Source organism: Macrotis lagotis, chromosome 1 (assembly GCF_037893015.1).
Source record: "Macrotis lagotis isolate mMagLag1 chromosome 1, bilby.v1.9.chrom.fasta, whole genome shotgun sequence".
Lineage (NCBI taxonomy): Eukaryota > Metazoa > Chordata > Mammalia > Peramelemorphia > Peramelidae > Macrotis > Macrotis lagotis.
The window spans coordinates 51,795,149-51,810,274 of record NC_133658.1 but is presented as its reverse complement, the minus strand read 5'-3'; the positions used below and the strand labels follow the sequence as shown (position 1 = coordinate 51,810,274).

Below are 15,126 nucleotides of genomic sequence, written 5' to 3'. Positions count from 1 at the left end.
CCATTGCAGATACCCCAAAATTGTCCCTGATTGATAGAATGAGCAAGTCTATTAAGATTGATCATCAACCCCATGTGGCTGTTATAGTGCACAATGTTCTTCTAGTTCTGCTCATCTCACTTAGCATCAGTTCGTGCAGATCCTTCCAGGCTTCTCTGAATTCCCACCCCTCCTGGTTTCTAATAGAACAATAGTATTCCATAACATACATATACCACAATTTGTTCAGCCATTCCCTAAGTGATGGATATTCTCTCAATTTCCAATTCTTTGCCACCACAAACAGGCCTGCTATGAATATTTTTGCACAAGTGATGTTTTTACTCTTTTTCATGATCTCTTCAGGGTATAGACCCAGCAGTGGCATTGCTGGAACAAAGGGTATGCACATATTTATTGCCCTTTGGGCATAATTCCAAATTGCTCTCCAGAAAGGTTGGATGAGTTCACAAGTGAACTTTGTTAAAAGAGAATCTTTGTTAGCATAAATGACTCCTCTTAGAGAAATCTGGACTGTAACCCTTAGATATTGGCCATTTCCTGCTTCTTCCTTTGCTCTTCTCTCTGCTTCTCTAACAGTGACCTGGTCTTTTTACTATACATCTTTCTGTTGCTGTTCACCCTGGTTTGATTCTTGCCTTTAAGTTTCCCAGTGCAACATGGCTTTCATTCTGACCTATCCCCTGGCCCCCAACTTTTTATTGGACCTAACCACCTCCCTTATTCTTTCACATCAGTTTACCTGCTTGTTGGGTCTTGTCTACTACCACCTTTGCCTAGAACAATTCTGTTGGGAAAAGCTAGTTAATTTTAGCTGACCTTGAAGGTTCTTTCAGTAAAAACTCCATTAACTCCCTGTCACCTCCAGGATCCAATATTATACTGATGTTCTGATGTTCAAAGCCCTTCATCATTGCTCCAACCTACCTTTTGATCCAGTGATGCTGACCTGAGCAGGACACTCCCTACACCTCCAGACCCTGGGCATTGTCAGTGTCTGTCTTCCATATCTGGGATTCTCTCCTTCCTTTTCTCCCCCCTTTCTTTCCTTCAAACCTTAGCTAAAAATCTCACCTTCCACCAGAATTTTTCCTGATCTCCCTTAATGCTAGTGTCTCCCCCATGATGATTATCTTCATTTTTTTTTTCCTTCATATATTTTGTTGTCCATAGCTGTTTGCACACTGACTCCCCTTTAGACTGAGAGCTCTTGGCGGTCCTGGGTGGGGACTCTTTTTTTTGCCTTCCCTTGCATCCTTACCTGTTGCCAATTGCCTGGCCTTCATAAATACTTGTCTATTGACTTCAGCCTCAGTTTAGTACTCATTTAGCCCAGAATGAGTCTCAGGTGCCTAAGCCTTCTCCAGCAGGTCTTGGTAAAGTGAATGTACCTTTTATTATTTCTGTTGGAAAATAGTCTGGGAAGGAGGAAGGGATTCCTGAAAGGACTTTGGGGTACCCAAATAGGTTCTGGCTAAGTTTAGCTATTCACTTTTGCTTCATTTTTACATTTACAAGAAAATGAGTTCCTACACTATTTTTTAGATAACCAGAGACCAGCTTGATTTTTTGAACTTTGAAGTTAAACTCCATTTGTAAACTGTTACTGATGCATAAGTAATTAGGAAAAGTCTTCTACTCCCACCTTCTTCCTTAAGTACTTTGAAAAGAGACTTATACATAGCCTCTTAATTGCCTTCTAGCTTAGCATTCTCAGTGGGAAGAATTGCCCTGTGGCAGGATCCTGTGTCCAGTGGTAATGCACAAATTAAACTCAAGTCATGAGGCTAAATTTGTCTAATAGGGAAAATTGGAAGGAGCTGCAGGAGGCTTTTGGGGGCAGCATTCCCAGGTCAGCATCCTCTCAGGCTCATCAAAGGAGTCCACTTGAAAGGCAGCCAGCTCTTCTGTCCTCCTAGCCAGCCCTCACTTGTGCTAGACACTCGCTAGATTAATTAGCTTGCTCTTAGGTGCAATAATAAATGGACAACATCAGTGTTATAGTATTAAAGAACCTGAGGAAGACCAGAGTATGTATGTTTGTGGGGGGACCACTAGGGGATGATTTTTATGAGGTGATTTACAAAAAGACCTAGACATGGATTACATAGGTAAAGAAAGACCATATACTATTGTAATCTATACTAGTTAAGAAAATACCAAACTGATGAAATCATGACTCTATTAGGGTAACCTATTGGTCAATCAAGAAACCTTTAAAAAGTGCTAGGCAAAAGGTGATAATGAAATTCTTTCTGCCTTCAAGGAGTTTTTATTCTCTCAGGGGAAAGAACATGTACCCATCTACACACACACACACACACACACACACACACACACACACACACCTATTTTGGTAAGGCATGAACAGTTGAGGAAATAAGAAAAGATTTAATGGAGAAGCTGGTGCCCCTGCTTAGCCATGAAGGAAACCAAAGAGATAAAGTGGGAAGACATTCCAGGCAGAGGGTGACAACTAGGGCATAGACATGGGGCTGGAAATGGACTGTCTCAGGGATGAGGAATAAGTCCTGTTTAGCTGGACCATAGAGATTGAGAACAGGAATGATGTGTCATGGAATGGGAAAGGTAGGTAGCAGTCAAGTTGTAAAGGGCAAGAGGTTTGTTAAGTATTGGCAGGAAGGTGTCAGTCTATCATTTGGCATGGCATTTGAACTTTTAAAAAGTAAATGCCACCTGTCTAGCATAAAAATTCACATTTTTAGAATTGCCATTTACTGTGTTTCATGTAATAGTAGGAAGCATGATGATTCCTGCAATACTGACAATGAAAAAAGATACATTTTTTTCATATTTCTTCATCTGCTCATTTGAGTCTCTTGATGAGAAGAGTCTTAGCAAAATTATTCATATTATTCAACATGGTTTTATTTTTGCCTTTCTTTTAATCATTCAAAACTTGCCTTTAATATATTTCATTTTATTAATATCTCATTTTGTTATTTAGCAGCATTATTATATATGTATATATTTATATTTATATACATATGGTTTAAAAATTTTTATTAATCTTTTCTTTTTATATTATCTCTGTTTTAAATGAATCCTTGCCCCTTCCTGAAAACCATTTCTTCTAACAAAGGAATAGAAAAGGGGAAAAAAGAAAACCAGCAAAGCTAATCAGTTTATTAGGGCAATTAGGTGAAAAAGTAGGTAGAGTACTTTGCCTGAAATCAGGAAGGATACTTCTTCCTGAATTCAAATCTGGCTTCAGATACTTACTAGCTGTGTGTCACTGGGTAAGTCATGTAATCCTATTTGCCTCAGTTTCCTTATCTGTAAAATGAACTGGAGAAGAAGAAATGGCAAACAACTCCAGTATCTTTTGCCAAGAAAACCCCAAATGGAGTTACCAAGAGTCAGAAATGATTGAAAATGACTGAATAATAAATAAGCTTATCAAAAAAGTCTGGCTTTATATGCATAATTTTACACCCAAGCATCCATACTTGTGTGCTGGTCATTGACAGCCTTCCCACACCTACCATGAATCTGCTGTTTTGAGGGTTCTCCTGAGATTTTAATTCTTCTAAGCTTTTGGTAAGTCATGATATATAGGCATGATAGCAATACCAGAAGAATATTGAAACAAACCCGGGCTTTTGTGATAGGGAGTAAATTGGGATCATTAAAAATGTGGTAGTTTCCCAAATAGGATCCCTCCAATCTCTTCTTCAGCTCTAGGCTAGACACTTCCATCTGGTAGAAAAGGGGAAGAGATGCTAAGAATTGATTAATGAATATTTAAATACTCAAAAACAATTTATTTATGTGTTACCTTAGGCTTTGAAAGCTAAGCTTAATTTCATTACATTCATTTGTAAGGCTTTAAAAATTAAGGATTCTGACTCAACTTTGTCTATTTTATATGTTTATATCTTTATAAATGGTAACATAGGTAGTAACCTGTTCATTTTTTTTTTTTTTTTTTTTTGCAGCTTTGTACCTAGATAAAGCCAAGTAAAATGTTGATCAGCTTGAAGTCTCTCCATATGAACTTGTCATTCCAGCGTCTGGTTCATGCTCTGGCTTATTATAAGCAGGGTTCCTTAATAATCAAAAAACATGGTTATCGCACACATCTGCACACATCAGCCCATCTGCACACAGCCAGGTCAACCTATTCAGAAAAGATCGCTCCAGTGTTCACTAGAGCTTTGGCTTATGGGGACAAAATCGCTGTCATTGACCACCGTGGACAATACACATACAAAGATCTTTACTATAGAAGTCTTCGCTTGTCCCAGGAAATATGCAAGATTCACAACTGTCCCAATGGAGACATTAAGGGAGAAAGGATCTCCTTCATTTGCTCCAATGATGTGTCTTATGTCATTGCTCAGTGGGCATCTTGGATGAGTGGAGGCATTGCTGTTCCTCTGTATAAGAAGCATCCAGCCTCTGAGTTGGAGTATGTCATTCAGGACTCTCAGAGCTCTTTGGTCATTGCTGGCAATGAGTATGTAGATCTTTTAATGCCCATTGTTAACAAGATGGGGGTATCATTTTTACCCCTTACATCCACAGTCTATGATGGAGAAGCTGATGAACCAACCCAAGGACATGCCCCTCAACTAGAATGGAGAGATAGAGGTGCCATGATCATCTACACAAGTGGGACAACGGGAAGACCCAAAGGGGTCCTAAGTACACACCAGAATCTAAAAGCAGTGGTAAGTTAACTTATTTGTGTTGTTGCCATAATATTAGCTCCTGATAGGAAATGTTTAGGAGGTTTGTGATTAACCAATTTTTATCTCAGAGTTCCCTGACTTAAATGGCCTTAGGAGCTAATAGCCTGAGGGCAGATCTGGAGGTTCATTCATTTCCATGTCTGTAGGATAGCTATAAAGATAGCTGAATTGTTGTTGAGTCATTTTTCAATCTTTGTAACTCTAATTGGGATTTTCTTGGCAAAGGTAGTAGAGTGGTTTGCCATTTCCTTCTCCAGCTCTTTTTACAGATGAAGAAACGGAGGCAAACAGAGTGAAATGACAGGTCCAGAGTCACATAATTAGTGTCTGAGATCAGATTTGAACTCAAATCTTCCTGACTACAGGTCTGGCATTCTATCCATTCATTGCACCTTCTTCTACCAGGCCCCTTGACTGACTGAAGTCATTTAGATGTCTAATCTCTTCCCTTTCTAACTAATCTTCCACACAATGATTTTTTTTAAGCACAGATCCAACGTTGTCACTCCCCTATTCTATAAATTCCATTGATTCTCTATTTTCTCTAGGACAAAATATAAATACTCTCTGGTCCCAATCTATCTAATCATTAGCCTCATTGCTCTATTACCTGCACATCTGCATTCTATGGTCCAACCAAACTGGTCTGTTATCTGTTCTTCATGGATGGTGCACCCCCCCCCCCCAGATCTTGACTTTTGGACTGGCCATTTTGCATGCCACCCTCAATATGAAGTAATCTTTTTCTCCCTTTGATGCTGTTATTTCTCCTTTGCCCTCAAAGACCATGACATCAGGGAGGTGACGCCGTGATGTTGTACTCTCTTCCGTTAGGGCCCAGCTCAGAAATCACTTGAATGAAGCCTTTCCTTATCCTCCCAATTGCTTGTGTCTCTCCAACCCCAAATTTATTTGTATCCGTTTTGTCTAGATCTCTACATGTTGTCTCCTTGAGAGAGGAATTATCTCATGTGTTTTTATTTCTTCACATTCTAATCCAGTGCTTGACACATTCACGTTAGGCACAAAATGCTTCCTAATTGATTAAAAGCTACAGTAATTTATCATCTTTTGTTAACCAATAATATAACTTTTGGAAGATAAATAAGATAAAATGATTAAGCAATAAATGCATTAAATGGCAGAAACTTATTTTAAATACTGACTTTTCTAAGGTAGTATGGAGTGCTGAGTTTGAAGTCAGGAAGACCTGAGTTCAAATATTGCTTCTGATCCTTATTAACCTGGTGACCTGTATACCATTTTCCTCTGTAACATAAAAGGTTGGTTTAACTCACATCTGGATTTATTTCAAATTCTAACAATTCTTGTTTATGTATATATTTTTTATTTCTAAAGAACTTTTTACAATTAAATATTCTTCTCTCTTTAATAATTTTGAATGATTATTTCTCTGGAAATTTGTTTATTATACAATATGTATCTTTCAAATTGAAAAGCTAGCAATGATTAGTATCATTTAAAAATCACACAACTTTAGATAGGGACCTTGTAACTCCGTTATTCAGGAGTTTCCTTTATTTAGAAGTAGCTGCGCTCTTGCCTGCCTATCATTGGGTACATTCCAAGACCTTGTTTGTGCTTCCTTCCAGATATCCGGGCTTGTTGACAAATGGGCATGGACAAAAAGTGATGTGATTCTTCATGTCCTTCCACTGCACCATGTCCACGGTGTGGTCAACAAGTTACTTTGCCCACTCTGGGTGGGAGCTACATGTGTGATGCTGCCTGAATTCAGTGCCAAAGTGGTAAGTCTGATGAGCTGGGAGACTGGCCTGGAACAAGTCTTCAGTGTCTGCCTGTATTGTTGGATTTCACCATCCACAAGAGTCAGATGATGTTCTGTGGCTTATAGAATTCCCAGCTGTGCTGCCAGCTCTGATATGTGAATTATTGAGGGGAGGGGAAGAGAGGTCCTTTTCTCTTTCTTTTCTACTTCTTGGGAATATTGCAACTTTTTAGTGTTTCCTTCAGTACACGTGTAAGATCAAAGAGAGGAAATGAGATTCTAGTTAGCATTTTTATCAACATTAGGCATTAGAGTGAAATGGTAGAGCACTAGACTTGGAGTCAGGAAGACTTGAGTTCAAATCCTGCCTCAGACACTTACTAGCTATTTGACCTGGACAAATAATGTAATCTCTCTGAGATTTCTTCATATTGGCCTCTGAGGTCCTGGTTAGATCTTAGTCTACCCATCTGTGTTTCTAAGATCTGGGATACCTAATTGAAGGACAGATTGTTGAGATTATCAGTTTACATGAAGATTTAGTATTTTTCCATGGATGGAGAGAATTTTAGAATCCCAGAATCTAGATTCCAGTCTTGGCTTTGTTACATATTTTTAATGTGACTTTGAATCAGATCCTTAAACTCAGTATTCACCTGTTAGTGAGGGAGGCTGGACTAGATGAGCAGTTAATCTCTTCCAGTTCTAAATCTATGATGCTATGAGCCCGTTACTTACTCACAATATCCCTGTCCTTCATCACAGAAAACTGACAGTTCTCCAATGACACTGTATGAATTTGGTTTGAGTATAGAATAAGATGTACCTGGGTCTTAGAGTTTATGCTTTCCTAAGTGAGGCAGGAGAATCGTCTAAGTAACTAGAGTAATTGAAAATGCGGTTTAGAGAAAGTAGACTGAACCTACTAGAACAAAGGGCCCTAAAGCACATTGATGTTATAGAGGTTCATATTTTCTGATTGATTTGCATTATAACGTTATACCACCTCAAAAAAGTTTCATTCATGGAAAGAAATGTTTAACATTTTTGAAGAAAAATCTTGATTTTATGATCATTCATTAATAGCGCTTTTCAAAATAAATCACAAAATACAAAAATTATCTCGTCATCATGTTTAGCAATTATTATAACTGAAATTCTATTGACTATTGGCTAAATTAACCAAGGAAGCCAGAGAGGCTACCTGTGTCTTTGAAAAATGTCTACCCCTGAAGGACATCTCTGTTTCCTACTTTGACTTACCTCAATACCTGGCCCGTGGCAGGCCTTTAAATGCTTGTTGACTTGATTGGACTTGACAGCCTGTAAAGATAAGGTGTAATTCTCTGTCCAAAGTAAGGGTTCTCTTTAAAAATATAAAAAATGGATATTTATTTTGGTTTTTATTGCAGTTCTATCGTGTCTGACTCTTTGTGACCCCATTTGGGGTTTTCTTGGCAAAGGTCCTGGAGTGATCTGTCATTTCCTTCTCCATCTCTCTTTCAAGACAAGAAAACTGAGGCAGACAGGGTAAGATGGCTTTCCCAGAGTCACACAGCTAGGAAGTGTCAGAGGCCAATCTTTACCCACTGGTTCCATCTGCCCTATTTATTTTGCTATGGGATTAGGGGGAAAAAAATCACTAGAATTTCTTACAATACATGGATTATTTGAAGAGGCTGGATTTACTTTACATGCCCTCCTTCCCTGTAAGAATCATCTCTCCTGAGGCAGATTTGCCCCATGACCTTTGTTTGGGGTATGTGTGAATTTCATTATATCTTTTCGATATGACTCTTCTCCCAGCAGTGCCAGGCAACTATGAATTATGGAATACCATAAAACTCATAAGAACAAAAATTACAGGTGATCCAAAGGACAGTAAATGATATCATGTTAGATGCCAGTGATCTATTTTATTTTATTTTATTTTTAGGTTTTTGCAAGGCAATGAGGTTAAGTAGCTTGCCCAAGGTCACACAGCTAGGTAATTATTAAGTGTCAGAGGCTGGATTTGAACTCAGGTACTCCTGACTCCAGGGCTGGTGCTCTGCACCACCTAGCTGCCCCCAGATACCAATGATCTAGAGGGCAATGAATGACATAATGTTGGGTGTCAGCAATCTAGAGGGCAGTGAATGATGTTATGTGGGTGCCAGTGATCCAGAGGACAATGAATGATAACATGTTGGATACCAGCAATCTAGAGGGCAGTGAATGACATCATGTTTGGTATCAGTGATCCAGAGGGTAATGAATGATGTCATGTTGGGCATCATTAGTCTGTACATGTAACCTGTGTGCTAGAATTGGTGCAAAGGTATCATCTAAGATGTTTGGATCTGGGCTGGATGTGAGCAAAAGTGAGGGATAATTGTTAGTCAATTGCTCCAAAGTTTCACTGGTATCCCTGACATCTAAAAGACACAGAGGAAGTCTATGCCATGTTGCATGGTTCTTCTTTGGAGGATATATTATGGAAAGACATTTGCATGAGAAAAGAAGACATCAATAGAGGTGAGAGCATGGTGAATTTCCTTAAAAGTGCCTATGTTGGAAGATTCATACAAAAGCCAAGGACTTGGTTACCTTTTTCTTCCCCCCCACCCCACATGCTATTTATATAAAGAAAAATTAAAGGTCTTAAACCTTCTTTTTGAGGTCAAAAGCTTTGATTCCCATCCCTGAACAATGGGGAAAAATAAATCATGTGCTAGTAAGGTTCCTTTTAGAGGATATTGTCATTTTTCTTCGTTTCATCAGACTACTCCATTGAATAGTATATACCATTGCCCTTTCCTGGAACTTTTTGTATGATAATCTTCATCATAATAACAACTCACATTTATATTGTATCAAGCATTTGCTCACAGCATCCCTATGATGGACATAGTGCCGGTATTATTATCCACATTTTGCAAATAAGAAAATGGAGGTTCAGTGAAATGAGTTGACCTTGACCTTGGTCACTTAGTTCGTAAGTGTTAGAGCCTATATTTGAAATGTAGTTTCCTGAGCCCAGCATTCATTCACTCTTTGCCTCCAGCCAACTGTTCATCCCAGCTGTGGCTCATATATGCTTTTTTGAGGATGTCTGGAAGCTGTTTACAGGTGCCTATAAAAATCTCACCAAAGCCAGTCACTGGTCTGTCTGTTTTAATGCCAGTGGAAATATTTGTGATTTAAAAAAAGGATATATTAAAATATTACAAAGTACATGTTCAGAATAAATATTGCCTAATCTATTAGAGATTTCTGAATATTTGAGATTCCAGTGTTCTCAATTCCTGATACTTTTGATGTCTTCTGTGAGCTCCGCCCTTGTGTCTTTTCTGGCCATATTCCATCCCCGTGATGAGCCCCTTCAGCCTAAATGACGTGTTGGAGTAATTAATGGAGGGAAGAGGAAGTGTTCGCCTCAAAGATGAGACGGACCAAAACTGTGTGCACACTTCTTTACGTCCAGTGGCATTTGGTGATTGATGGCCCCTTCCACACACAGGCTCCTCAGTGCTGCTCCCCCGACATCCTTGGATCAATGAGCTGACGTTGAAGAATGGGTTTTGGAGGAGGGAGGGAAGAGGGGCACCTGAGGCTGCTCCCAGCACTCAGCGGGGATTGACAGCTAAGGGCACGAGAGGACAGCCATTGAGGACATTTTAGATTGACCCTGAGAGCTGACCTTGTGCAGGTGAGGGTTTGCCGAGGAGCTGTTTGTGATGCAGACGCCACGGGCAGCGTGGTCCCCAGAGCTCTGCTGGGCTGGTGGGTCTCTGAAGGATGTAAATTGCCCTTTCCCCCTCCCCTCCTCCCCCTGTTTTGTGGGCCTCCCCTGGGACTAGAGTGGTTTGATTGGCACTACAAAGAAGCCCACAAGGGTAAATCAGACTTTCTTGTGTAATTTAATGCAAGCCGCCTTTCAGTTCGAGCCTATTTTCACCAGCTGTTTACGGAATGCCCTTTGCTACTGAAATCAACTTTCAAAAAAGAAGCACAATTTCAATTGAGGTTTTCTCAGAAGGAGTGGGAGTTTTGCTGCTTTGGTTTTTTTCTCCCACTGCCCCTTAAGAAACCAGTCGATTAGAGTTTGATAAGAAAAGAAAAAGAAACTTGTCCAGGAGGTAAATCACTTGACACATGGACTGAAACAGGGTAAGAGACTAGCCCATTTCAGACATGAGAGTCATGTGAGTTGAGTCTTAATTTGTGGCTTTTTATTATTTCAAATTAATCGTTTGTTATTATAAGACAAATATGGATGGCACAGGTCCAGACCTGATGTTTGCTTTGTGTCTGTGAGGTCCCGGCAAGGTGGAAAGAATGAACTTCACAGGATAGTGTCCTTTGGAATGACAAAAGACTTTGTGTTTCTAGATGAGTGCTAGTAGAATCAAATGCTAAAATATCAACAATATTAAAGATTAAAATGAAAGTAACAATACTAATTTTCTTCTTCAAAGACATATTGTAAAGACCAGCATTTTCTATACTGTGAGCTATTGGACTTTAGTAATCCAGGATAAGTCACTGATGGCCATCACTATCTCTCTCTCCTTTGCCCTTGTCCCTAGAGTGTCTTTTTCTTTAATAGTTCTGGCAGATGGGGATTTGAACAATTAACGTTTGATGTGTGAGATGAAATAGAAGGAAAATACATCAAAACTGATGATCTCTGTGTAATGCAGATTCTTAACCTAAACATTTCTGGAGAATGAACTGTGTGATCTCTGTTGACATGGACGTATCACATGCATAGTGTAAGGACTTGTAGTCTTGTTATCTTGTCTGTGCTTGGGAATGTTGTAAAAAGACGGACAAAATATATTCAGGCTGAAGAATGGATGAGCTGGGATTTGCATTGATTGGAAGCATTGATTTCACAAATCTATGGAAGTTAAAGTGCATAGTTGTGAACTTTAGGAACATTTAGGGAAAGCCAGGCAATTCAGGATGGAAGGAGGCTCTTTGTGAGAGGGTACTAATGCCATGGTGGCCACGTGGGAGGGCAAAGTGATTCAAACCTGCTAATTTCTAAAGTCTCATGGACAACTGTGAATGCTGGACCTGGCATCAGGAAGACTCATCTTCCCTGAACTGAAATTCAGTCTCAGAAACTTAGTAACTCTGTGACCCTAGCAAGTCACTTAACCAGTTTGCCTCAGTTTCTTCATCTGAAAAATGAACTGGAGAAGGAAATGATAATTTGCCAAGAAAACCCCAAATGGGGTTATGAAGCTTGGACATGACTGAAAAATAACTGAACAACGACAAATGGTTTCTAAGCCCTTAGAGTCTTATTGTCAGAGAGCTTTTCCTCTCAGAAAGGTGGAGTCCACAGCTGACTGGCTATGATAGAACCATCCTAACACAGAAGCTCCTCTTGATTAGTTCCTTTTCTATCACTCAAGAGATTAAGAGTTTTTTCGTCTTCTGAATCTGGACTATGGCCCAGCAGTGCCTTTGTCCTCTCTTGGAGCCTCACTTAGGTACAAGAATTGAAATTCTATATCTTTAGTCAAAGATTCAGTGTGCAAAAGCTTCTTCACTGCAATGGGAAGAATTAGGAATTACAAACTAGGTGCAGGAAGGTAAATTACAAGTATTCAGCTTGGTAGTGCTTGAGATACAGCCCTAGTTTATCAATTCTAATTGGTTTACTTCCCAGGCCAGTTAATTTATTTGGCAGGAAGCCTCACAGCAGAGTCCTTTCTGGCTGGGCTCCCAGTCCATGCTATTGTCCATTCTATTCTTCGACCTCTGCTGTGCTGACCCATTTTATTTCCTCTGGGTTTTTTGTACTAACAACACCCTTGGACTTAAGTGTAGTTCAACCAACAGTTCACTTCCTATCCCTTGGGAAATTGAGTTTGCCCCAGTTCTTTTTGCTCAGAAGCTTTTCTTGATCTCATCTCATCACCTAGTACTTTAGTGGGATCACATTTCCTGCTAACTGGCACGTATCTGTCTCTGTCTTTAGTCTGTCATCATAATAAAATTAGTGTCCTTAGGATTCAGATCCTAGCAAGGAAAGGATTTTGTCCTAAGACAAACAATGCTATCTTTAGAATACATATAATAGGACAGGAGGAGTTATTTATCACATTCTTGTTTCAAAAGTGCTTTCTCATAAAAAGTATAGCACCTCTGAAATCATCTTTTTTGTCTCTTTGAGCAGATCCCCATCTACCTGACTATGGAAGTGACCCAGGATTCATGAAGACTGTACTCATAGATCATAAGTGAGGGTAGTTTCTACCAAGTTAGGAAGACTCTGAGGGCCTGGTGAAAGGCATGAGTTTGGGATAATGAGACTTTAGAATCAGAGGACTTAGTCAGGTGTGAGTCCTGGCTTTACAACTTGCTTTCTATGTGGAAAATTGGACAAATCATATCCCTTCTCCAAGCCTGTTTCTTCATCAGTAAAATTAGCAAATTACACTAGATTATTTTAGAGATCTCTTCTGGTTCTAAGTCTGTTAGTCTAACCATGACTTTATGCTTGTCTAGAGGATCAGCTTAGCTGAAAATGGGGAGGCTCATCACAAGAAAGCCAGCTACACAAGAGAGTGGAATACTGGAAGAAAAACAGCAGAGAGGACTAAGAATCACACAGGTTAAATTAATAACAGAAAAAATATATATTGATGTCTTTGTTGTAGTCATATTGTTTTCCTGGTCAAACTTACTTGACTTTGTATCAGCACATCTAAGTCCATGCCTCTGTGTATTCTTCATGTTCATTGTTTCTTACAGCAAAGCAATATTCCATTACATTCATGGCACCACAATTTGTTTAGTTATTCCCAAATCAATGAGTTCATTTTTTTTTTACTGTTGCAATCTCTTTTCAATAAACCTCATTCCTAAAGAATCCTCTCATGTAATAAGAAAAACACTAAAGACAAACCAATGTACATAGCTAATAAATCTTATCCACATATACAACATTTTGTACCTTTGGTCTTCTACCTTTCTACCAAGGGGAGGAAAGTTTTTATACCATTTTTAGATTACTTACAACTTGGTTCTTTAAATATACGATTTTTGCCCAGTGACCAATAAATAGTTGCACTATACCAATAGAGAAACTAAAAGAAAATCCAAATCGAGTTACTCACTAGAGGTGAAATTGAACGACATCAAGAAGTTTCAGTTTTCAACTTTTCCCCCCTTCAGGGTTCTTCTCAAAAAAGTAACCAAAAGAGTTGGCAGAACTCGTTAAATCATGCACTCTCAGGTAATAAGGGTTGTTTCTTTGGGATACTGGATGGCCTTATCTTGTAGGATTCAAGTAGTAAATATACTACCACAAAGATAGTTGGCAATATCTATGCCATTGTTGACAATAATATGCCAACATTAGTTACAAAGGTTGAAATAGGATAATTTAATAAGTAACTTGGTAAGATTCTCCAAATTCAGACAAAATATTAATAATTATTATTCATAACAAGCATTTATAAAGCACCCTATAATATTATCATCTTTTTTTGTTCTCATAATAACCTTGTGGTGGGAATAGTTTTGAAACCTACTATAAACAGGCCAGACCAAACAGTTGATTACTTTGCCCAAAAGCACAGCAAAGGGCAGATTCCGATCTGTTCACGAAGTCCCAATTGAGGAATATAGCTTAGCTTGATAAATGAGTAAATCAAAGAAAGTATTAACTATTATGTAAGGTATGATAGCTATAGAAAGCCCCACAAAAAAAGCAGAAAACTGAAGGTACAGATTCAAAGGGGGAAAAATTATTTCCATGTACTACATGAATATTATGGAAAAAATGAAGCAAGAGATTTTTTTTAAAGGAAATTAAAGCCTTGAAAGGAAAAAGATGAAAGAAACAGAGGAAGAAGAAAAAAAAGCAGCAACAGTAATTTAGAATAGAAGTGATGAACCATATCCAAAAAATGAATTCTCTAAAAACTAAAATTGAACAAACAAGCATCCAAGAGACAGCAAGAAATATTAGAACAAAAATCAGAAGATTGAAAGAAAATAGAAGAAAATGTGAGACATCTAATATAAAAAAACAACTGACCTAGAATATGGGTCGAAAAGAGAAACTTAAGGATCTTTGAATTCCCTGAAAACCATGTTCTTAGATCATCAGGGCCTGGCATCTCAGGGATGTGCTATGGACCTTAACTATCCTGGGCCATTCCTATCTAAGTGCTATTGTCCTGCATTGGTCACGGCTACTCCCTTACATCCATTCCTTACCATTGAGCTTTCTTGACTATTTCATCGATCATTATGGGGCTTTCTGCCCTTTCTGAGGTTTGGTCAATGGCATTTCCTTGCCTCTTGCTGCCCCCACACACAGACCCCTGCAGGCTGAATGTATCTCTTGTTTGGTTCTAGTTTTTTATATATCTGTGCTGAGGCTGGGGCTGTCTTTGTTGGTGGCTTCCTTTCGTATTGCTCATGGGTTTCTGACTGGTTTCTGTACAATTCTGGGGTGAGAAAAGTCACTTACTATAGTTTCTAAGTGAATTTCTTGATCTATTATTCATCCTGTCCTGAATGTATGAATGTATGAGAGTTGGAAAGCCTGCCTCTCTGTTCAAGCCTCTATCTTGACCAGAAATCTTGAGACCTAATTATATATGGCAGTTAACCATCTCATGTTATTCTCATCCATGTTTTATAGACCTT

The 15,126-nt window shown here is 38.9% G+C and overlaps 1 protein-coding gene across 2 annotated transcripts in view; it reads left to right on the top strand.

Moving 5' to 3' along the window:
• ACSF3 (acyl-CoA synthetase family member 3) overlaps positions 1–15,126 on the top strand; it is a 233,613-nt gene that overhangs the window by 35,466 nt on the left and 183,021 nt on the right. For both annotated transcript variants that reach the window (XM_074201051.1, XM_074201045.1), the window contains exons 2-3: positions 3,960–4,694; positions 6,329–6,484. In XM_074201051.1, the coding sequence (XP_074057152.1) occupies positions 3,987–4,694; positions 6,329–6,484 (864 nt within the window). In that variant the 5' untranslated portion in view covers positions 3,960–3,986. The remainder of the gene's footprint in view (positions 1–3,959; positions 4,695–6,328; positions 6,485–15,126) is intronic.